The 22879-nt window shown below is 36.4% G+C and overlaps 2 protein-coding genes and 1 long non-coding RNA gene across 6 annotated transcripts; 1 reads left to right on the plus strand and 2 right to left on the minus strand.

Moving 5' to 3' along the window:
• Positions 1 to 1973: 1973 nt before the first annotated feature.
• psmb1 (proteasome 20S subunit beta 1) lies at positions 1974 to 4424 on the minus strand. The gene is made up of 6 exons (XM_079473616.1): positions 4047 to 4424; positions 3277 to 3384; positions 3081 to 3162; positions 2758 to 2887; positions 2544 to 2650; positions 1974 to 2270 (listed from the first exon to the last, which is right to left on the minus strand). Exons 1-6 carry the CDS (start codon positions 4277 to 4279, stop codon positions 2085 to 2087), a joined length of 846 nt encoding a protein of 281 aa, XP_079329742.1. The 5' UTR covers positions 4280 to 4424; the 3' UTR covers positions 1974 to 2084.
• A 4318-nt stretch (positions 4425 to 8742) lies between these two features.
• Positions 8743 to 15539, plus strand: perp (p53 apoptosis effector related to pmp22). Its single transcript, XM_079473192.1, has 3 exons — positions 8743 to 9061; positions 12594 to 12734; positions 14444 to 15539. The coding sequence occupies exons 1-3, from the start codon at positions 8857 to 8859 to the stop codon at positions 14656 to 14658; spliced, it is 561 nt and encodes a 186-aa protein (XP_079329318.1). The 5' UTR covers positions 8743 to 8856; the 3' UTR covers positions 14659 to 15539.
• Positions 15540 to 17271: 1732 nt separating this feature from the next.
• LOC306904017 lies at positions 17272 to 21961 on the minus strand. Of its 4 annotated transcripts, none has more exons than XR_013787594.1 (7): positions 21685 to 21939; positions 20934 to 21152; positions 20771 to 20830; positions 19677 to 19718; positions 19471 to 19521; positions 19356 to 19400; positions 17288 to 19187 (listed from the first exon to the last, which is right to left on the minus strand). It is a non-coding gene; the product is annotated as an uncharacterized lncRNA (long non-coding RNA). The 4 variants fall into 4 exon arrangements; XR_013787596.1 differs by having other exon boundaries at positions 18939 to 19187; positions 19650 to 19718; positions 21685 to 21946; XR_013787593.1 differs by lacking the exons at positions 20771 to 20830; positions 20934 to 21152 and having other exon boundaries at positions 17272 to 19187; positions 21685 to 21961.
• Positions 21962 to 22879: the final 918 nt, after the last annotated feature.

Raw genomic sequence — 22879 nt, forward strand, 5'->3', positions numbered from 1 at the left:
GAAAAAACAATTACTCCCACCAAAATTATCTTCGTGCCACCAATAAAGAAAAGCTGACTACGCCAAAATGTTACAATGAATACTCCTACACGGAACAGGTTCAGGTAAAAGTTGCCAGAGTTTATTGGTGGCACTCACACAAATGCTACACACAAGGATGGTCCCCAAATTACCTCAGCAGAGATGAGTGTTCACATACATCCACAGCACAGCAAACCAAATTGAAGAACAAAAGAAATACAAGCAAATCAAAACATGACTTCAAAGGAACACCATAGTGAAACACTCTGCATACGGTTAATAGATGGCTCATCTCTGCCTACTGCACTTTACCTTCCATCCTTGTGGTACTCACACAGTGAGAGGAGTACGACAGAAAACAAGGAAAAACAAACAAACAAACAAACAAAAAAAAAAATAACTAGTCCGCCTGGGCCACCTTACTAGGCCGAAATACCCTTCTTTACCGGGCGGACTAGAGGAAACATCATCATACATCAAACTGAAAAACAACCCCAAAAATAAAGGAATAACAAGAGCAACGATTAGGCCACACTGAGTCGAAATAGCCGTTGCCACACCATATAACTAATCCAATGAGCCCCGCCATGTGCGCCCTCGCACACGGTCGCGCACAAACACTTCCCCGATTCCGGCATGCACATCCGCCTACTTCCGACGTCTCCAAACTTTTCGATGTTCCCCTCGATTGTTGCACAGGACCCGTCTACTACGCAACAACATCCACATGAGAGTCGGTGTGTCACCCTCTATTCTTGCCGGCCAGCAACAGACACACTCCCAACTCCTTCCTACCGGCTGCCTTTATCCCTCCAGCCACACCCCTTCTCTTGGTTAACTCCTTCGGTCGTACCTGCTACAATGATAAATGTATGAAGATAGCAACAAAGCAAAGGAGACGTGCAAGAGTAAAAAAAAGCTTACTGTACCTGGTATTCCCAGGCGGTCTCCCATCCAAGTACTAACCAAGCTCGACCCTGTTTAGCATCAGAGATTAGACGAAAACGGGCGGTATGGCCGGAAACGATTGATATTCAAAACAACGGCGTATTAAATAATGCAACTGATCTATGGTCCAGCACTGAATCACCTTACCACTATAAAGGCCGCAGATCTCACCAACCCTTTATGCCTCATCTTACTTATGGACCGTTCTGAAATGTATGTGATTGTTTGTATCTGATGTGCTTATTACATATTTATGACAATTTTCTTGCGAGACTTCTCGTCTCTTTGAGGTATCACACTTTGTTACTAATAATAATTTACTTAAGTAAAAAAATGCTCCCGTGACTACCTCATTCATAAAAAAATGTCTTTGCCCTTCTCGTATAAAAACGTACTCCCAGTGAGACTATGACTCCCCTGTTTTACCCCACGAAGTGTAGGTGCGGGCTTTTCAGATATAGACCAATCACAAAGCAGCATCTTAAGTGAATAAACCAATCAGTTTTTATGGTACTGTTTAAACAGTAGACATCGTGCTGGATCACAGTTTATACAATGTTCGTAAGGTTTTTCCTTTACTTATTCACATATGTACGGTAATATTTCCATCAAAACAAAATAGTGTTATTAATTGCGATCAAGTAATCGCAAATGTTTACTCATCATGATCAAAACCCGTGGGAACCTACAAACCAGTATGCTTTATAAAACGTTGTCTTTTCCTGACCATATTTGCCATACGCAACTGTAACCAGTCACTGTGTTTGTACCTAATGCAATTGTTTATGGCAGCTGTTAAAAGATTTACTTAATGTTTGAGTTGCATGTATATCCCAGTAAGAGATTGAACTAGACACTAGCGAGTTATATTTCAAAATGAAATACTAAAACATTTGCAAAGCATCATGCCAAAACGCCAAAACTGTCTTCTCATGTTAACACCCTATAGTTAAATTTATAATTCTGACTGACAATCATTCATTTTGAATAAAATACAATATTGATACTGGTGGCATGTGTTTATTCTTGGGTAGAAATATAAAAAGAACAGCAGAATTAAGGATGCAACTCAGTTAAACAAAAAAGGCTAATTATGGTTTGGCTGAGAAGGCGTCTCAGTCTTTCCTGAGTGGCATAATCTCTTCTCGAATGCCTTCCTTGGTGACGATGCATAATTTAAGAGCATCTCCTGTGTAGACATCTCTCTCAGCAGCAGAGATGAACACATCCTTTACCAGCTGCACAGCTTTCTCCAGGCTCAGGGGGAGCTGCTCCACTTTCTCCATGTTCTTGAATCCAATCTGAACACAAAACAGGCCCATTTAAGTTTTCAGGAAGGTATTTACATTAAACCTTTTTTGGCTGTTAGTGGCCTTATACCAGCAAAACTAACTCAAATGGCTTCGGTTTATCTGGTACAAAATATGCCTATACTTTATAATCAAGAGTACAACAGGAAGAACAACAAATACTACCATGATGCAGGAATGTAAATTTATTTTTTGGTAAAAAGTTATTTGAAAAGTGAAAATAGAAAATTTTTTGATTAGGGTGTTAAAATTAAAATGTCTAACCTGGTTGTCCAGAAGAGGCTGCAACATTGCACTTGCTGAGCCACCTGCTTTGTAACTGTCCCTCTGGTATGATCCAACTGGATCAAAACTGTACACTGCACCTCGGCCTTAAATTACAATAAAAACCAATATAATCATATAATATTATGAAATGTATTTTTCTGCTAGATAAAACTCAACAAACATCTTGTTACATTACAGAATCGTCACTTACCTTCCTCATCGAGACCGCCGATGATGTTGTACACATAGTAAGGGAAGAAGCGCCTGCCATACAGAATTGTTGAAAGCATGGCTGCAATGGCTCCACTTGTCATGGTCTTGTTATTTGAATGCTTGTACATCTGTTAGGAAGGCACGAGCAAGCAAACTTGTAATAAGAATTAGAATATATATAAATGTTTTACTCCATCATAAAAAAAACAGTTATACTCCTGTGTAAGCATGACTTTGCAAGATTTTAAAACTGCTGCTGCAATCTAGCTATGAAATACAAAGCTTAGATGAAAGTAAAACATCTCTTGTTTTTAAACCTACCTTCAGTCTTGCCTCAATAATTTTGGTTAGCGTCAAGCAGTCACCATGGAAACCACTGCAGCCAAGCACAGTAGTGTCTGTCCTGTATAGGAATGAACCCGAGAGATCACATTCACAGTTCTTGTCGATTAGGCACTTATCTGTGACTCGATCACTGAAAAGTGAATGTTAAATGTGTGGCACTTAGATCACTCACAGTTTGTAGCATTTTGGGGAGTCCCGGCTGTGGATGCTGTATCCCTCACTTAAACGTGTGTCTGAAGCCACAATAGCAAAGTCATCTCCAGCCACCGCCAGCACAGTCCTGAAAAATCATATTAAAGGAAAAATCTATTACGTAGCTGGACAGTTCACAGAAAACGTGTACCTGTTAAGTTTGTTTAGGCTTGGAATGGTCCCTGCTGAAAAACAAGACAAATGTAATGGTATCTATTATAAATGCCAGTATGAACCATAGTTGTTTACTATTAAAACAATGAGAACTGTTCTTTGTTTAAATTGTTGTATTGGTTCCCATCTGCCAGATAACATGCTAGCAATAGAACCCATAACATTACCAAAAAAGACCATTACAATTTCCATTTCAAATCAACATTTTTCAAAGAGTAACCTTTAAATCCTTAAGTAATTTTTTTCCATTGCAGAAGTGAGCTCCTTATAATGAATATGCATGGTTTCAGTCACAAACACATTTATTGTCACTTACATTTTAGATAGTGAAACTAAAAACGAACTAAAAAGCTAACACCAACTCGTGCTGTTAATAGAAGTTATTTTAATCTCATGAAATTAATGCAAGTAGAAATATATTATATTTATAAGGGAAAATCTTGCAGAGGCATACATCTCAGTCGTAAAGAAACTTTACGAAGAGATTAGCACCACTTAGTCTGAAGTGAAGGGTCATGTTCGCTAGCTCATGCTATTCGGGTAAATTATATCGCACTTTAATTGTGTTACTCTTACCCTCCGTTAAAAGCATATGGTGAGAATTTATGCTCCACTGGTCCTGTGTAGTGATATTCCTTCATCTTATCCCCGTAATTCTGAGCAGAAATCATCATGAAACACACAACCAAAACTCGCTGTCTCACCGCAATATGGCCACCGGAAGTTGACAGGTCTTGTGTTCCTGTACCCGCGTCACTGAGTTCAAGATGACGTGACGTCTGCTTGATCTGTTTTCTCTTTACGCTCATAAATCACATAAAAACTATAGACAGTTGTAAAGCCTTGAACCTATTAATAAATTATTATTTAAAATTTAGGCTATTTATAGAATGCATTGGCGGGCTCGCAGACCTTACGCAAGCTGCCTGCCTAGCAGATGCTCACAGGCGCCATGAACACCACTGTTGTATTTTACACATTAAACACAACTATCGGTTTACAATATAGTGTGATTATTTGTACTAATTTCTTTAATAATTATTTGCTATTTACATGTATGCATTTGGCAGACGCTTTAGTGGCACATTTTATTTCTTAGTTTTGAATTACGTTCACGTGGTGATTTCTTTCCACACATACTCGCACAAAAAATGCGTAAGTATAATGAGGCCTAAAGATTAACAAACAGAAGACATGGATAACCAATTATGTTTATTAACATTTTTATTTTATCACGGCTGTATAATGTTAAAGAGAGCCGAAAGAGGGCGCTGCTGGGATCCTTTTCTGCACTTGCCACTAGTTCCCAATACGAAATCATTATCTAAGACATCACAACAGCGGTCCTTGTTAAAAAAACACACGACAATGTTTTTTCGTATAAGCTACGTGTGTACTACAGAGATCTATTTACATGTGCAGCGTATGGCTGTGCAATGTGCATGCACAGTTAGTGAAAGGCGAACTGTCTACATGAAAACTTGTACGCGTGCTTGCAAGTGCTCGGTGAGAACCCTTCTCATTGGGTGTTGCTATGGTAACGGGGATGCTGGCTGACAGAGGGGAAAGGACCCTAACCCTATCAAATCACAAGTAATCAGAATAAGCTTTATTTGGGCAAGTTTGCACGATGCACATACATCAAAATAAATGTGTGTCTATACCTTTATCATGTTAGGAGTAGGTCATGAGTCATGACATAAGGTATAAACAGAAGAAATAGAAAATACGTTAATTTAAAAGATAAAAAGTTTCAGTAATATATTATGGTGTACGTTGGAGAGTTATTTACAGATGTGCAAGTACCCTACTGTAGCTTATACTACAATTGCGAAGGTACAGTGAGGCTATAGGAGAAAGATTTTTGGTTCCACAAAAAAACATTCAGTAAAACGTTCTTTAAAGTACCATATCTTTATAACTATAATCTGAAGAACCTTTTATTGTCACAGAGAGCCTTTTGTGAAATAGAAAGTTTTACGGATGTTAAAGGTTATGGATCTGTATAAACAATAAAGGTTTTTCTATAGCATCCTGTAGTACCTTTATTTTTAAGACTGAATACGTATAGAGTATATTTTATTATAGTAACAATTTTAATATGTTTTTAAAGTAGAGATGGCCTGTGGAAAGAAACTGCAGTGAGGTGACACCTTACTACATATTAAAGTAAACATTTTATGCTGTGTTTATATAATATTATTTTTTTAAATCTTATTAAGCCTGCATTTTTCATTGAACAAATACGCCTATATGACAGCGTGCAGTCACATTTGTTTTAGATTAAAATTCTTACTAAAACGAATTTGTATATAAACATATTCAATAGCGTTTAATTGGCATATAACTGCAGACACTGAACAAATATTTTGATTGTTCCTAAATACCCCTTAAGATTTTCTCTTAACTTCCCTTTGCTGCAGTAAGCAACCATAGGGGGATATAAACACAAATATCCTTAAGGCTACAAAAATAACTTATCCATGAACTTGCATAGGTGCCATTAAAGCCACACGAATTCCACATGTGAAACATGGTTTTGAATTTTTTTGTAAGAATCCAGTGAGATCACATGTAGTAAATGTCTTATTCATTAGTGAATCAGTGTTTTCTAACAATTCTATTAATTGAATTATTAATTTTCATTCACATCATGCATTTGCTCATATTGCTCATTCACTAAACTCTATCCCTCCTTAATCTTGGATCATCAGCAGCACGTTTTCAGACAAAGTAAAGCATGCTAATATTCATGACAAAATGCAGTGATAACTGTTTGCTGGCACCACTTTAATAATCACAATGTATGCTTAACAGGTTATTTAAACATATTTAATATTTGTTAGCGAAAATACTTTACACGGCACTCATTAACATTTTTTATAAATTTATATTGAAATTCTGAAATTCTGCTGATGACCACTGATATGCCCATTCAATCGAGTGAAAACATTTGAATCGGGTGAAATTCATGCCATTATGAGTGATATAAATACATTGTTGTTCATAAGCTGCTGTTGAGGAAAGCTTAAACACAATTTTCATTTCAAGTTGATTAGTGTCTAATGTTCTTTGTCATATATTACGTTTTTCTAATGTTTAGATTTTTTCAGTGAATGTTGACCATGTACAGTATAATAACATTGTGAAATGTTGACTCCTGGATTTCATTTCAGAAATGGTTACCAAAGACAGCACCATTTTATACTTTTTATAACAGGTCTCCTTTATAACTTTATTTTTCAGCCCTGTATAATTTTACCACTTAAACATTGGAATATAAACAACCAAACAAAATATCGTGGTAAGGGAATGTCTTTGGAAAACATTTCATAAATTTAATTCAAACCAACTCACAAATTACAAATAATAGAAACATTATTAGCACTGCCTTACCAAATATGAATTACTAGCATATTAAAATACTATAGAGCATAGATGCAGCATTGTCATTTATGATCCATTAACCATTCTTGCTAGATGCACCGTAAACGTCCATGCTGTACTAATGCAGCTAGTTGTCAGTAAAATACTGTATAATTATATTTATCTAATTTATTGGCAACAGTTTATTCAAAGATGAATGAACATTAAACATTAATAAGTCTTTATCCTTACAGAAAAAAACAATAAAATAACAGCCTTGTGCAAACCATTCTGTGAACCAAAAATTCACACAAACCTTTTTTTCAAATTTTGGTTCCCAGAATGCTTTGCAAGAGGCTACTATTTATAGTTTTTTCTGTAAGGATAAAGACTTGTTAGTGTTTACTGATCATTTAACTTTGAACAAACCTAAATCTACAGTAAGTTACTGGCAAACTGCTGCCAGTAGTAATTTCTACAGAAATTCTTTACAGTGTACAGTCACAACGTTGTGTACTGTGAACAACTTAAGACAAATTAGGTGTGTCACCCTAATATCTGCAGGCATTTTCACAGAACCTGTCCAACAGGGAGTGTTTATGGGAAGCAGCTTCCACCCGCTGTACTAAAATTGAGGCTTTTCCTGACTCATTTGAAAGATAATTTTTTAATTTGTAAATTACACAAACTGCTGTTGTACACATTAGGTGCCTGCTTCACAGAGTTACCACACCCATCAATATACCCCAACAGATCACCTCTGATTCACATTAAATCAGACACAACCATAGTTTCTACCTGATCTTTTAAAAGGGTGGATAAATGATTTGTCTTAAAAGAAATCTCAATTGGACTGTTTCAAAGCTTAAAGGTGTGAATGCATAAACACACCCATCGATTTATTCTAGCAGAGATTATCACAATAGTGGATGCATTTGGGAAAATAATAAAACATTGCAGATTCTGTATAACATTTTTATTATGCTAATCATTTAACACAGAAATTGAACAGTGAAATTTGTTTTTGACAGTGGTTAAAAATAGAACTAAAATTGATGATTTTCTTCTTTTCAAAATAAAAAATCTTACTGGTATAAACATGAAATATTGATTCGTCTTTTTAAATATAGAACTGTGTGGAAAATGGACCAAAAATGAAACTTCTATCATGAATTACCCCCCTCCCCTAAGTTGTTCCAAACCTGTATACATTTCTTTGTCCTGTTGAACACAAAGAAATATATTTAGAAGAAAGTCAGCAACGGACATTTCAGGGACATCAACCGGATGTTAGTCAAATGTGTCCTAGAACTGTCTGCTTTCCTAAATTCTTTAAAATATCTCATTTTGTTTTCAATAGAACAAAAAAAGGAGACAATTTCCTAATTTTTCCCTACTTTGACCGTCAAAAATGTTGGTTTCTAAAACATTTCCTAAATTTCTTTTTTTGTGATCATCAGAACATAGACTTTTAGGTTTGGAGCCACATCAGAGCGAGTTAATAATGACAGAACTTTCATTTTTGGGTGGAGTATCCCTTTAATATTGACATGGGCTTTACAGACATTTCTATTAATCTGGCCATTTTATCTTTAATTGAGTTTTTGTAAATAATTGAAAGACACTCTTCACACACAATGTTACCATTGACAAAAACGTTTACTCTGAAATAGGGAAAGTGCATACGTTCATTTTCCTTTCTCAATCTATTAGAATTTTCATGTATAGGAAATGAAGCACCAAAACAGACCAGACATCTCACAGAAATTATTATTTTAGTACACAGACATGTAATAATATCTGTTGAACTATGATGGTAAATTATTGTTAAATGTAGTTTCAATTCTACAGAGGAAAACAAAGAAACGCATTGTATTTCAGGGAATGAACAGGTGGAGTCACTCCAGATCAGGTTTCAGAGGGTGGAGCTCTGGGAGAGTTAAGAAAGAAACTTGTGCTGAAAACCTTTAAAGCGTATTTCACTTCGCTCACAAGACACACACGAGCGTTATTAGTCAAAATGTTTCGCTGTGGAATCGCTTATCCGCGATGCAGGTGGATTCTGCCTCTCCTGCTGCTTTTTGCCATTATTTTCGACATTATTGCCATCGCAGCGCAGTCCGGATGGGTGGAGGACGAGGACGCCAAAACCCACTACGCCAGTATGTGGCAACAATGTCGAGGCCTGAAAGACAAGTGGGAATGCAAGTCTCTCATGGAGTTTTGTGAGTATTACAACACTTGAATCGCAGTTTATAGATTTACGCGCGATTTAGTTCGATACTAAACGGTTGTCCAAAGTTTAGCGAAAGTAGATGACAACTTGTTCGGTCATATTTCACAAGTGCTTAAAATGATATAGGTTTAGTTCGATTATTTCTTATTCGTAGGCTAATCTTAGTGTTTATCTTTGTTGTGAATTTTACAATGAAGTTTAAAGAATCAGTATAATGTAATATTATGGCACAGTGTAAACAAAGAGGACCTGTTTTTCACACACGTCGGTGTTTAGCCCACTTACCTAAATAAACTTTATTTGTTTATAATAATAATAATATATGTTTATCTTAAATACACGTGCAAATCTATGCGCATATGTCTTATCGAAGACTAAGAACCAATTGAGATGGCACCTAAATAGATTATAACATATGAATAAATTAATGTTACAATAAAACGTAAATCCTTTTGAAATTGGCTACTTTAAACTTGCGTTTAAATGCATATTCTAACTATTAAAATAATTACTCATTTTATTTTAGGCTGTTAGCTTGTTTCTTGTAGTGTTTTAAGTGTTTTGTAAACTTGTGAATTATAATGTAATCATTATCAAATATTGATACAGTCTATCTGAAAGTTATACTTTTGGTAAAGAAATGTGTTATCTCACTTGGCTGAATAGCTAAAAACAGAATAACTGGTGAAGCTAAGACAAGACTAGTCATGAGTTTAATGACCGGTTTAATGTTATCACCTTCACTTTATTGGGCTATCATAAACTTCAAAGGCCCAGAACAAATACAATGAAGCAAAAGTTACACCAAGTGTTATAATACTGCTGGTTATTCATTAACGTGCGTGGAATCGGTTTCACTGTTGCTCCAAGCGACAACACAAGCTCAATAGAGGAATGTGTTTTTCTGAGTACTGCCGCACCCAGGTGTTGGCCGGCTGGGAAAGGTGAAGGGTGTGGTTGTGTCTGATTGATGACTTCATATTTTTAGAGTCTATTTCAAATCATACATGCCTCAGCCAGAAGAGGTTTCTGTCCTGTCGGTTTTACAAACTGCGGTTACACACTATTATAATCTGAAACAACGGTAACAACTGCAAGTTAGGGCACAGCAGCATGAAAGCGATATTTTATGCTTATCGAATGAACCTGGTGCTAAGCAGGAAAATAGTCAAGCCTGTGCCTTATGTGTAAGCCTAAAAGGTGAAACGTTTAGATGGGAATGTCGCTTCGTAAACAGTTGCGTTCAAGAAATAGACAGACAACTACTGAAGAATTAAACTGAAAGAATACTCAATTGGTATTGGAGAAAAGGCTTTTAATTTGACTACAAATCTAGAGGTTTCTAACTTGTTTGTAAAGCTGTCAACTGTCTCTCTTGACATGAACCGATTCTATAACTGGTTCAACAGGTTGCATGCAACTGGATTTGCAAACTCTGCTACTTTTTTAAATAAACTGTATGCCCTATCCCAATTTTTTTAAAACATCCCTTACGGCTGATGTCAGGTTAACTAATCAGATGACAAAAAAATGAAGGTATAAACCGAATTATGTATCTGAATCAGAAACGGATGTTTGTTAGAGGTCATGCAGTTCAAAAACTGCTGAGGATCATAGTAGTGTTTGTTGTAAATATCTTTAAATATTTGATCTCCGTATAATTTAATTCTCGGTTTAAACGTCAACCCTGTTTAATTTCATACAACAAATTAGTCAAAGATAATCAAAGGTTTTGCTTGAATATAAATATACGAATTCAATGTAATGTACGCATGGGAATATCATTTAAATGAGCTTTGTATCATGGAGTTGTTCATGCTCTGTCACCTCAAGTATAATTATCTGTGGTGTAGAGCTGCAACTAACGATTATTTTAATAATCGATTAATCTGTCGATTATTTGTTCGATTAATCGATGAATCGGATACAAATTTTTAAAAGCATTCATTTTCAACCCTTTATTGAAAAATAGAACTGACATTGCAAAACATATTTCAAAAGCTTTATTATTACTTATTATATTATTATTACAGCTGGCTGTGGTTTACATGATGCATTTCCCATCAAGAAGCCTCTCATGGTTTGCTGTTTTTTTCTGGAATTTTTTCGGGTCTCTCTGATGGTCTTTCCTCTACCTCCGCTCTGCTTTTTTAATTTATTTTTTCTCCGCTATGCTGCGCGGCGCGATCAACTTTTTTTAGTCCTGTGACACACTAGATGCGTGGCGTGAGCGTCTCAGAAGCCTGGCGTGACCGTTTTTAAATCGGCTCCCATGTTAACAGGTTAGAGCTTGCACACTGCCTGCGTGAGACGAGCCGCACGGAAAACGCGTGCATGCTAGGAATTGAATCGACGCCTATTTTTCACGAGACACGCAAGCGTGTTGGAAGCGTTTCCAGGCAAAATAGAATAGAAAAAGATGTTTATATGTAATTTTGTACACGAATACATATTAATGAATGCCATTTTGATGTTTGAAAGCTAATCATCATTTATTTGAACGTATTTTCAAATTGAATTTCATTAAACCAACATCTACACGTTACGGGATTTACATGTCCACTGTAGAAAACATCAGGACTTAAATCATGTTTATAATGCATTTTTGGAGAAACAACAAGTGAATATTGAAATAAATTATACATTAATATTCCTATTAAGTATGAGATATTATTACTAAAATGTTGCAAATGAATACTCCAATTAACTACTTTTTTTCCATAAAATCTTCCTCCAAGAAAATGCTTAGGCTATATCCAATGAAAAGATACATTGCATTGAATGGGAATATTAATTTATGTCCATCTTAAACACATATTGCATAAAGTAAACTCGTGCATCAATTGATTACGTTACATCTTTAATAACATATCTGAGAATCATCTTAATACGAATTGTGGTTCGTATTAAACCCCAAAATGTATTGGTGACTGAATTATTTTTGTTTTTTATGCTCTTAACAATGTGATTAAAAATGGAAAAAAATATGACACACTACAATAACAACGTAGTCTAGTGTGTCATCTGAGTGACGGTCCAACATCAGGTAATAAAGCTACAAAACATTTGGAAATGTTATTTAAATAAACAGACAGCCTACTTACTCATTTTTCGGATTTTGTAAGGTGTAGGTTATGTGAAAAAAGTTTAAACATGTCGTGAATACAAGACCCTTGTCTGTCGGCGGCCTCCCTCTATGTCACCTATAGCAGCAGCAGCGCGCCAGCGCCGCGTCAGGCACGGTGCTGGTGTGCGAAGATACAGAAAACACGACGCAGCCGCCACAGAGCTGACACGCAACAGAAACGCCACGCTCACGCCACTCAAACATGTGGCGCGCGTTATAGTCGCGCGATACAACGAATCGATAATGAAATTCGTTGCCAACATTTTTAATAATCGATTTTTATCGATTTTATCGATTCGTTGTTGCAGCCCTACTGTGGTGTGTTATTTTGGACAAGTGTATCTGTCGTAACTGTGATAGAATAAGCAGTGTTGTTTTTTTGTGTTTTTTTCAGCATGGGCACAGGCAGTCGCTGCTCTCATGATCATCGGCCTCATCATCCTCATCATCGCCTTTATCATCTCTGTTGTCGCTCTTTGCTGTAGTCTCAACATCCCTCTGCTTCCATTAATTGGAGGTCTTCTTATTTTAACTGGTAAGAGTTTCTCATTTTGTGATGAGTTGTGTTTTAAGGTGAAAAAAAGACAAAGCTGTCACAGTTGATGTCAGATTATGTCACCTTTGCACAATTACTTCTTGTATGTGCCACCTTTCATCCGGGGTTTCTTGAGAAAACACTTATCAATTCATGGCATCAGGAATGAACATCGTGGGCTTCGAACCAATCCTTTTCTAAGGAACTTGCAGTGAAAACAGTTCACAGGAAGATATTTTTCCTCCCGTTTAACAATGAATTGAACGGTTTCCAAATATATGGGCGTAAACCTGAGGGAAATGATGATGCGCGTGTTCAGGACTGCTATACGTTATTATGATAAGAGCGACATAAAAGGAGATGTGAAAATGCAGAACAGGGCATGTCTCAAACAAGCCAGGACAAGGAACAACTTCTTATTAAAGGAAAGAGATAATTATCATTTACTGACTGTAGTTCACTTTAAACACCATATTCACTGAATGTTCAACCACGCCGGTTGTTACTAACCTCTGTTAAAAGCTTAATTTTAAATATTTGAATCTTTGTTTGCATCCGTGAGGTTTCAAAGTAAAGTTTTAATTCACACTTGGATGATCCAAAACTAGATCATAATTTAACTTTTCTGTAAAAAAAAAAGTTAAAAAGCTTTCAAAACGTTCCATTACTTTGATATTTCATTTCATAGAGATATAAGGTTTTGGTTACAGCGCCCATGCTAAACGTGTTTTTGTTTTTGTTTGGGTGTTGCCATGAGATCCCTCGCAGAGGCATGTTTATCCCTCCCCTTGTCCTCTCACTGGTTTTCAGGTGTGAACGTTTGCTGTTGCGCAAGGACTGATTCATATCTCTCATATCACTCATAAGTTAAGAGGATGAATCATAGCCTCTCCTGTCTGATTTCTCGTGACACAATTGGCGCTTGTTGTTAAAAAAATTCTGAATTCTTTATCATTTATCATTTAAATCTATTTTATTCAATTAGGTTTCATTATGAAAACTGAGTCTGATCTGAGGTCCTGTTTACAAACGTCCCGTTATTAAAAGGAAAACTACCCTTTGTGAACTAGGCCTGTTTGAACAATAGTTCAGTTTGAATAATTAGCATCGCAATGTTGCTGGAAGCGTCAGACACAAGCCTGTGAAAAAAATGTCCACCACACCCAAACAGGGCTTGGTCTTCACTCACGTGTCAATTCAACACCACTTTCTTCCCACAGGGCATGAGCCATGTGTTCAGTTGAGCAAAAACAAAATTATGAAGAATTATGTACATTTTAAAATGTTTTTGCAACACTTTACAAATAGGTTCTGTTTGTTAACATTACTTATATCGAGCTATGTATTTTACAGCGTTCCTGGTTAAGACTAGTTCAGTTTTTTAAATTCAGTTGTTCCTGGTATGTTTATGTTGGTTTATTGTGCATTAGTTAGTTTTTATTTAAACATTGTATTAATAAATGTTGACATTAACAATAACAATAGCACATTAATAATGTGTTCATTGTTAGTTCACTTTAACCATGCACTTAACTAATGTAAACTAATGAATCTAGCATTTATATATTTTTAAGTTAGCACAATTCTTTGCAACTGGATTTAGTTGTAAATCTTAATTTATATGGTTTGCTTTGATTCTGATGTGGTGCAGATGGATTTTTTTCTCTGTTGTGATGTTGCGTGACTGAAAGATGTATCTCTCTTTACAGTAATCGTCCAGATAATCGCTCTGGTCATCTACCCAGTCAAGTTCAATGAGCAGATCTATGAAGGCTTTTATAACTACACCTGGGCATATGGGTTTGGCTGGGGTGCCACCATCCTGATGCTGGGATGTGGAATCCTCTTCTGCTGTCTGCCCCGTTATGAGGATGAGCTCTCCAACAATGCAAAAATGAAATATATCTACAACTCTGCTGCTTAAAAACCCTTATTTGATTGCATCTCTTCAAAGACTGTTTAGCCTCTGGCCTAAATGCTAGTGCTCATTTTTATCTGACTCTAAGGGGTGTCAGACTGTTTTTGGCTTTGTTCCTTACTCCCGTGGGCTGATGCATTAACCTTTTGCTTTATTTTAATTAGAATTTTATGATAAAAAAGCTGTTGGCAGTGTCCATGATGCACATTAGATGTAAATATATTAGTAGGACTAACAATGTGTATTCACGAAGTGGAAAAGTATGTGTAGGGCTTTTGCATTACGTAGTACTTCATGAACACTGGAATGTAATGTATAACTGTTTTTTGGTATTTGTAAAATTTCTTTGAACATCTCTACATACCAGCATTAAGACAAGATTTATATTGTTTATGTACTTTCACGTCTTGTCATTCCATGTCGGCCATTATTTGTTTATCATGATGGCCATGCATACTTGATTGAACACTTGTGAATATACCCAAGTGCCCTTACTGTCTGCAAAAAATGTGTGTGGTCTGTTAAAGATAAAGATTTTCACTGACACCCTTTCTACACCACACTAGAGCGGCATGATGTGACAAAAGGCAGTAGGACCCATTGTAATTAGAGGTCTGGTGTAGATAGGGTGTAAGAGCAAGCTTAGTTTACCTAGTGATATAAATGGAATACAAATGCAACATTAACAGTAGTTTTTTTCTGTTTTAACAAAGTGTGTTATTGTATGTTCCTTAATTTGCAGCTTAAAATGAGTATCTGGTTGAGGATTGGGAGTTTTATTGAAAAGAAATACCACCAGTAGGTGATATTAAGTCAAATGTTTCAATTGTTTTGAAGATTGTATTGGAAGTGGACTTCAATAAAATATTGTCTTTTTGTTCTGTGAAGAGATTGCATGTGTAAGAAAGAAGCCTTTTCAGATAAGACATTCATTTTAGTCTGGGACAAGCCTAGCCTTGTCTATGGGTGTTTCTCAATTATTTGTGCGTCCTAGTTTCCTTTCCTGGCTCCACCCCTTCAGGAAGCGAGGGAAGGGAGCAAGAAAAAGAGGAATTAAATAAAGTGAAATGGCATATCCTTGCTCCCTTAAGCGTTACTTCAAAGCGTCGTCAATTAATGATGACTGTACACAATGCACATTGAAAATATAAAACATTTAAAAAGAACATACTTGTTCAGATGGTGTAATCCCGTAGGTACAGTACATCCAGTAGGTATTCACAGCACGTCTCTTTTCCACATTTTGTCATGTTACAGCCTTATTCCAAAATGGATTCAATTCATTATTTTCCTCAATTTGACAAACAATAGTTTCTTTGAAAATGTATTAAAAATAAAAACCGAAAAAAACACATGTACATAAGTATTCACAGCCTTTGCTCAATACTTTGTTGAAGCACCTTTGACACCATTTAAAAGCCTCAAGTCCTTTTGAGTATGATGCTACAAGTATGATGGCTGGGCCACTCAAGGACATTAACAGAGTTGTCCTGTAGCCAATCCTTTGTTATCTTGGCTGTGTGCTTAGGGTCATTGTCCTGTTGTCCAGAGCAATCTGGAGCAGGTTTTCATCGAGGATGTCTCTGTACATTGCTGCATTCATCTTATCCTCGATCCTGACTAGTCTCCCAGTTCCTGCTGCTGAAAAACATCCCCACACCATGATGCTGCCACCACCATGCTTCACTCTAGGGATGGTGTTGGCCAGGTGATGAGCGGTGCCTGGTTTCCTCCAGACATGACGCTCAATCTTTGATTCATCAGACCAGAGAATTTTGTTTCTCATGGTCTGAGAGTCCTTCAGGTGCCTTTTGGCAAACTCCAGGCGGGCTGTCATGTGCCTTACTTAGCAGTGGCTTCCGTCTGGCCACTCTGCCATACAGGCCTGATTGGTGGATTGCTGCAGAGATGGTTGTTCTTCTGGAAGGTTCTCCTCTCGCCACAGAGACATGCTGGAGCTCTGTCAGAGTAACCATTGGGTTCTTGGTCACCTCCCTGACTAAGGCCCTTCTCCCCGATCGCTCAGTTTGGCAAGGCGGACAGCTCAGACAATAACTTGGACTTCATGGCTTGGTTTGTGCTCTGACATGCACTGTTCAATGTGGGACCTTATATAGACAGGTGTGTGCCTTTCCAAATCATATCCAATCAACTGAATTTACCACAGGTGTTGCAGAAACATCTCAAGGAAGATCAGTGGAAACAGGATGCACTTGAGCTAAATTTTGAGACATGTGCTTTTTTTTGTTTTTTATATTTAATAAATTTGCAAAGATTTCAAACAAACTTCTTTCACATTGTCATTATGGGGTATTGTTTGTGGAATTTTGAGGAAAATAATGAATTTAATCCATTTTGGAATAAGGCTGTAACATGACGAAAATGTGGAAAAAGTGAAGCGCTGTGAATGCTTTCCGGATGCACTGTAAATAAGAAACTATTTTAAAAAAGAACTACATTTACAATAATATAATGCTTAATTATAACATTTTTGAGTGTTTGAATATGATCTAGAGATGTGCAGGGGGAGGCGAATAATACGCAGGTCAGATTTAGTCGATAGAACACTTCTGCAAAGGAAAACCCTGTGTATCCTTGCTCATTACGACTCAGTCAAGTCAAGTCAGCTTTTTTTATATAGCACTTTTGACAATTGTCATTGTTACAAAGCAGCTGTACAAGAAAACATTGACTATACGCAAAACATATAACATTATGCAAGTCAAAACACAGGTCAAATATCAGACAGACTATAAATTCCTATATGCAATGTTAATTAAATAAAAATATAAAATTCTAGACCCAGAAAGCCTCCTCTCACCTCCTCCCGGTGCAATTAGAGTATTGAGATGTTTTTAAAGATGGCTGAGCTCGATCGGTTTCCGGGTGGATGGAGGACAAAGGAGCGAGGAAATGAGGAGGCACCCTGTGAAACCGGCCAATACTGAATCATTGTTTCAGATGTAATGCAATGTGTATACGCGATTTAAGGTTAAAAAACGAAACTTTTCAACATACCGTACATTTCTATGAAACGTGGATTTTTTACAAAGTTTATCGCTCTGAAATGCGAGGTGTGCTATAATTGGCCAGTTAACCAGTGTGTGGTGATGGATTTAATACTGCAAGCGTGTGACGGAAATTTAACTCCATTTACCATATTTGGAACGTCAGGTTCCAAAGCAATTGTACTGACAGGTACACCCACCTTACTTGTTTATACATTTGGGCATTATACAACTGACGCAGATTTGTGGGGGTGTGGTAACACGAGGCGTTTCAGGCAGGTCTGGGTGAGCATTTGCTTTTAGAATGCATCTTTTGTTCCTATACTTAAAGTTTTGCAATTTCACGGGTCTAATACATGCAGGGGCAACTTATAACCAAAGACACACAAAAACATTCTCTCCATATGACTCCTTTAATGATTCACGCCATATGACCCCTTTAATGATGCCTGCACATATGAATCCCACATTGCCCTGAAAATACCAAACCTTGGACAATTGCAGAAATTAAAGAAATGTGCCACCTAATGTTAAATAAGTCTACTTTTCATATATTTGTCTCTTATACCGTGTCTACACCTGAGATACGACGAAAGACATTAGAACCCATTCAAATGTTAAATGTTGTCCACGATGGGCATGGCACGACGAGACAAACCCACTAAGAACAAGTAGGTTGTCATGTCGCGTCACGCCTCTCGTGTCCAGCGTAGACACGGTGTCACAGTGTGACAAATAAATGCTGCTTGTAAGTTTATACTGCAACTGCCTTATAAATATTTCATTTTGTATAGATGTGTTTATTTTCCACTGAAAATGACATGAGTCATAGGGGAAAATGAGGGTGTGTATAGAACATGCCTAAAGAGACACACCTGCTTTGTCACATACCGTTCACAATGTGTGGCTTTCTAAACAAACATCTGGTACATGGAACAAATGTTAACTGAGGTCAGACGAACAAAAACATAATGTCTCCGTGTCTTTATGTTTATGGGTTTTAAAGAGACGCTCCAGGAACCACAATGCCCAGAGAGCATGCATTTGTAGTAACAGGTCTTACTTTCAGCATGCTGTCTACTGTTTCATGTGTACTACTAAATGTTGGCTCTATATAAATTAGACCACACAGTCACAATTGTTACACTTTCCTAGGCAATAAGCCTAAAAATATTATTGAAGTGAATTATAGTTATCTCTGCATCTTATACTTAATTGTTTTAACAAGTTACATACTTCACCGTTCACACAGTAATGACCTAATGCAATCTATTTCTTGACAGAATAATTGTTTATTGTGAATTTTATTATTATGAACACATTTCTTTTACTGTACTGTATTAAATTCAAGGCTCATTCGTTTCAAATGTATTATGAATAAATAAATAAATAGGACTTCGAAGAAATATGATGTAAAATAATTATACCATGGTGTGTTCGATACTCAATTCTGATTGGCTGGAAGGTGTGCTTTCAATTTGTTACTGGAGTTACCTGAGAAGTTACCTGTCCGTCAAAATGCTCTTCCTGTTGGGGGAGAAAATACAGCCCATGTTTACCAAGTTAGTCATGACAACATGCCATTCTTTACCATGTTTACCATTCTACCATGTCCTGCTGCTCAAAACATAAAAGTCATGCCCTTTGTCTCAAAATAAAAGTCTCAAAGTTATTGAAAACTGTACTAATACTTACAATTGTGCAGTCAAATGGGGCATCAGGCACAATGTACAATGCAGACTATAAATGAAAGAGACGTCAGTATTATGGCAAAACAATATAATATTAACTACAAACATAATGTACTTACCATCAACATGAACACACCACAGTCGTTGCCATATGATTGTACTGGAAAACCCTTAAATATAATGAAAGGAGGGAATAAGCAACATTTCATAGAAAGATAGATACAAAAGACTTAAAGAGATGGATGGGATAGATAAACGGACGATAGGATACGATTTAGATAGATATGAATAGACATACGGATATATGGATGGATAGATAGCCAACCTTTCAGTCCATTTTACAGGTTTTATCCTATGTGCAATGCCCCTGTCAAAAATGCAAAAAGCAAATACGTAAATAACAATTGCTGTGTAGAAATATAAGGCTGTACAAGCTGTACTGTATGCACAAGGTTATTGCATATAATCATCTGAATATTTAGTTTAAGCAACGCTACAAAATTAATTTAGATAACGTTAGTTCTTCAATAAATTACTGTATGAACAGGTACCGTTAACCAAGTATCATGCGATAGATCTGGTATCATAAGGATTAAGTTAGTTTTCGAAAACATCATCTTATATATTAAAAAATACTTCTCCATCTATCTAATACTGTATGAATGAAATCAATATACTTACAACATTCGTCTGATAATGTTAAAGAACGTTTTCGATTACATTTGTCAAATAATTCAATAACACTTTTACCTCGACTTAATCTTGTTCGAATTGAATATAGTTAAAACAACACTTTCACTTCGACTTAATATTGTATGACAATAAATAAATTGAATAAATATACTATTTGATTCACAAACGTGTCTAATAGCGCATTTGTTGGAGTGCGCATGCGCTGCTGTGACTGCATGTGTCGGAGTGCGCCGCTAACAGTGCATCTGGTCTGCAGACAGACCCTTCTCGGCGATTTTCCCTCCGAGCGCAGTGATCCCTGTCGGCTACCATATAGTTAATATATCACTATCTTACGTTGATATTTAAGATGTTAATCTTTAACATTATTTATGTTATATTTCTATACATTAAACTGTATGCGCAGCGTAAATACATGTAAAATTATTCCTAAAATAGAACTCTGCCTGTTTAATGTTTGTTAGCGTTAATGTTGATTTATCAATGCAAGTAGCAAATTTTATGCTAAGACAAATCACTAAAAGCTTTAATTCCGCTGGACAAAATAGTTCCTGACCGACCGCTAATGTAAAGGTGAAGCGAAGTGATACACTGATCCGTTGAGTTAATCGGTCATAACTGTGTTTATCGTCCAAATCTACATTTTGCACCACTAGATGGCAGCAAACCACTAAATCCTGGTTCTTTTGTTGTTTTGAAAGGATTATTCGTTTGAGATACACTTACGTTTCAGATTCCAAACCGGATGTATTGCCCTCCGAAGTACACTTCGGGAAGGGGACGTCACTACAAATAAATAAATGACGACGTTGTTTTATTGCTTCTTTTGACAAGTGAATTGTAAGTGCACAGATTAAGAGATACGTTTTTCTTTCTAGAGTTTACACACCGAGATCTATGAAGGGAGTAGGGCACAGGGATGATCAATTCGGAATGGAACGCAGGGTTACTCAACTTTGGCACATACTTCTCACGTGGGGCATTGCCTTACCACGTGTGCCATAGAAGGACAATTTGTTCTTTTATTTCCCCTTGACTCATGCCAGTAGACAAAAGGTTATTGCTTGTGCAATTCGGTCACTCTCATTTTGTTTCAAATTACTTTCTTCTGCAGAACACAAAAGAAGATGTTTTGAACAACATTCGTAAGCTAACAATGTCCTCCCATTAACTTAAATTGTATGGACTCGAAACCAATTTGAGACATTTCTCAAATGATGTTCTTTTGCATTCCACAGTCATACACAGATTTCGATTTGTTATACAACACAACATAACAATAACGATACAGAATGTAACATGTCATCCAAGATTTTCGGAAAAAGTCCACTGTGGTTACAATTTCGTTGAAGTTTTTTACACTATATCTAGTTACCTTCACCATCTTTTTTTAAATAGTCCTGGGTTTGACAATTGGAAGTATTCAACATAGTAGATGAGTTTTAAAGGTTAGCAAAGATGTGATCAGATACAGATGAATCACTTCTTTAAAATAAAGAGGTGTAAACCATCCATCGCTCCAAAAGAAAGGCTACAGCGTTTTTCAAAACAGGAAGATTTAATTAAACTTATTGCAACATCTAAACCTACAACTTGCTTATAAGACCCCATACCAACTAAATTATTAAAAGAGTTGCTACCTGTTGCAATAGAGGGTCACGATCGTGTGGTGAGAGAAGGACAGAGGACCCAGACGCAGACAGCAGGTGAGGGGTTAACAGACAAAACAAAACCCACGAGGGGGTAAAAGAACAAAACATGAGAATATAATAACATTACAAGACAGGACTAAAACGAACTACCCTTAAACAAGACTTAAATAAACTCTTGACATGAACTACAAATAACTATACTAACAAGACATGAACTCACCAACCAAATCACAATGAACCAGCACAAGACAGAAGACACAAGGGCATTAAGTAAGGGAGCAAATCAAGAGGGAAACAGGTGTAGGGCATTAATCATTAACGAGAGGATGGGAACAGAGACGAGACCCGGAGAGAGCGTATGGAAGGCCATAAGAACAATAATTGCCTCTCTCCACATCAGGGGCGATTCTAGGATTTTCATTTTAGGGGGGCTCAGCCCCCAATAAGGGTATGATTAAAAAAATATTATTTGACTATTAGGGTAGGTTTGTATACTACTAACCTTATTGCTATCCACTATTTCATTGTATTGAGAAGTGTATGTATAAGAATATAGACAAAACATGTATTATTGTAATTGTCTATTGGAAATATGTTTAATCTGTTCTATATTTATTTCTATTTATTAAAAATAACAACATGAATTATCAATTTGCCACATCTATAAATCAATGACTTAAAATAAAAGACAAATCCCTTTACTCTACTCTTACTATGTATCATGATACACTAATGATTCATTATTACTTAATACAAAAAAAATATTTAATATTACAAAACAAAATAACTCCACATGATGTTTCTCTCTCTGTGCCATTTGTTGCTTTTAGACAATGATGTGTGTATGTAACCATTTCTGGGCATGGCTGCACAATGTAATGCCGAGATACACAATAATATGTTTTAAATTTTACAAAGTAAATTAAAATAAATCATGATAGTTTTCTAAAGTATGTTTTCATAGGTGTTAATCGCTTCATTTTTGTTGGAAGAAAAAACAACTACCACACTGTAGCGAAGATGTACTGGTATTGGATGAGAAACCGAACCGTGTATTGGTCCAGTAACATTATGTAAACTGCAATTACAAGAACTGCACCGATGCAGATGTCATATCATAGCAATCTATCAATAAATGCACACACACACACGCACGCACGCACACACACACCTTGTACTCTCT

Source organism: Barbatula barbatula (genome assembly GCF_947034865.1).
Source record: "Barbatula barbatula genome assembly, chromosome: 14".
NCBI classification, from domain to species: Eukaryota; Metazoa; Chordata; class Actinopteri; order Cypriniformes; family Nemacheilidae; genus Barbatula; species Barbatula barbatula.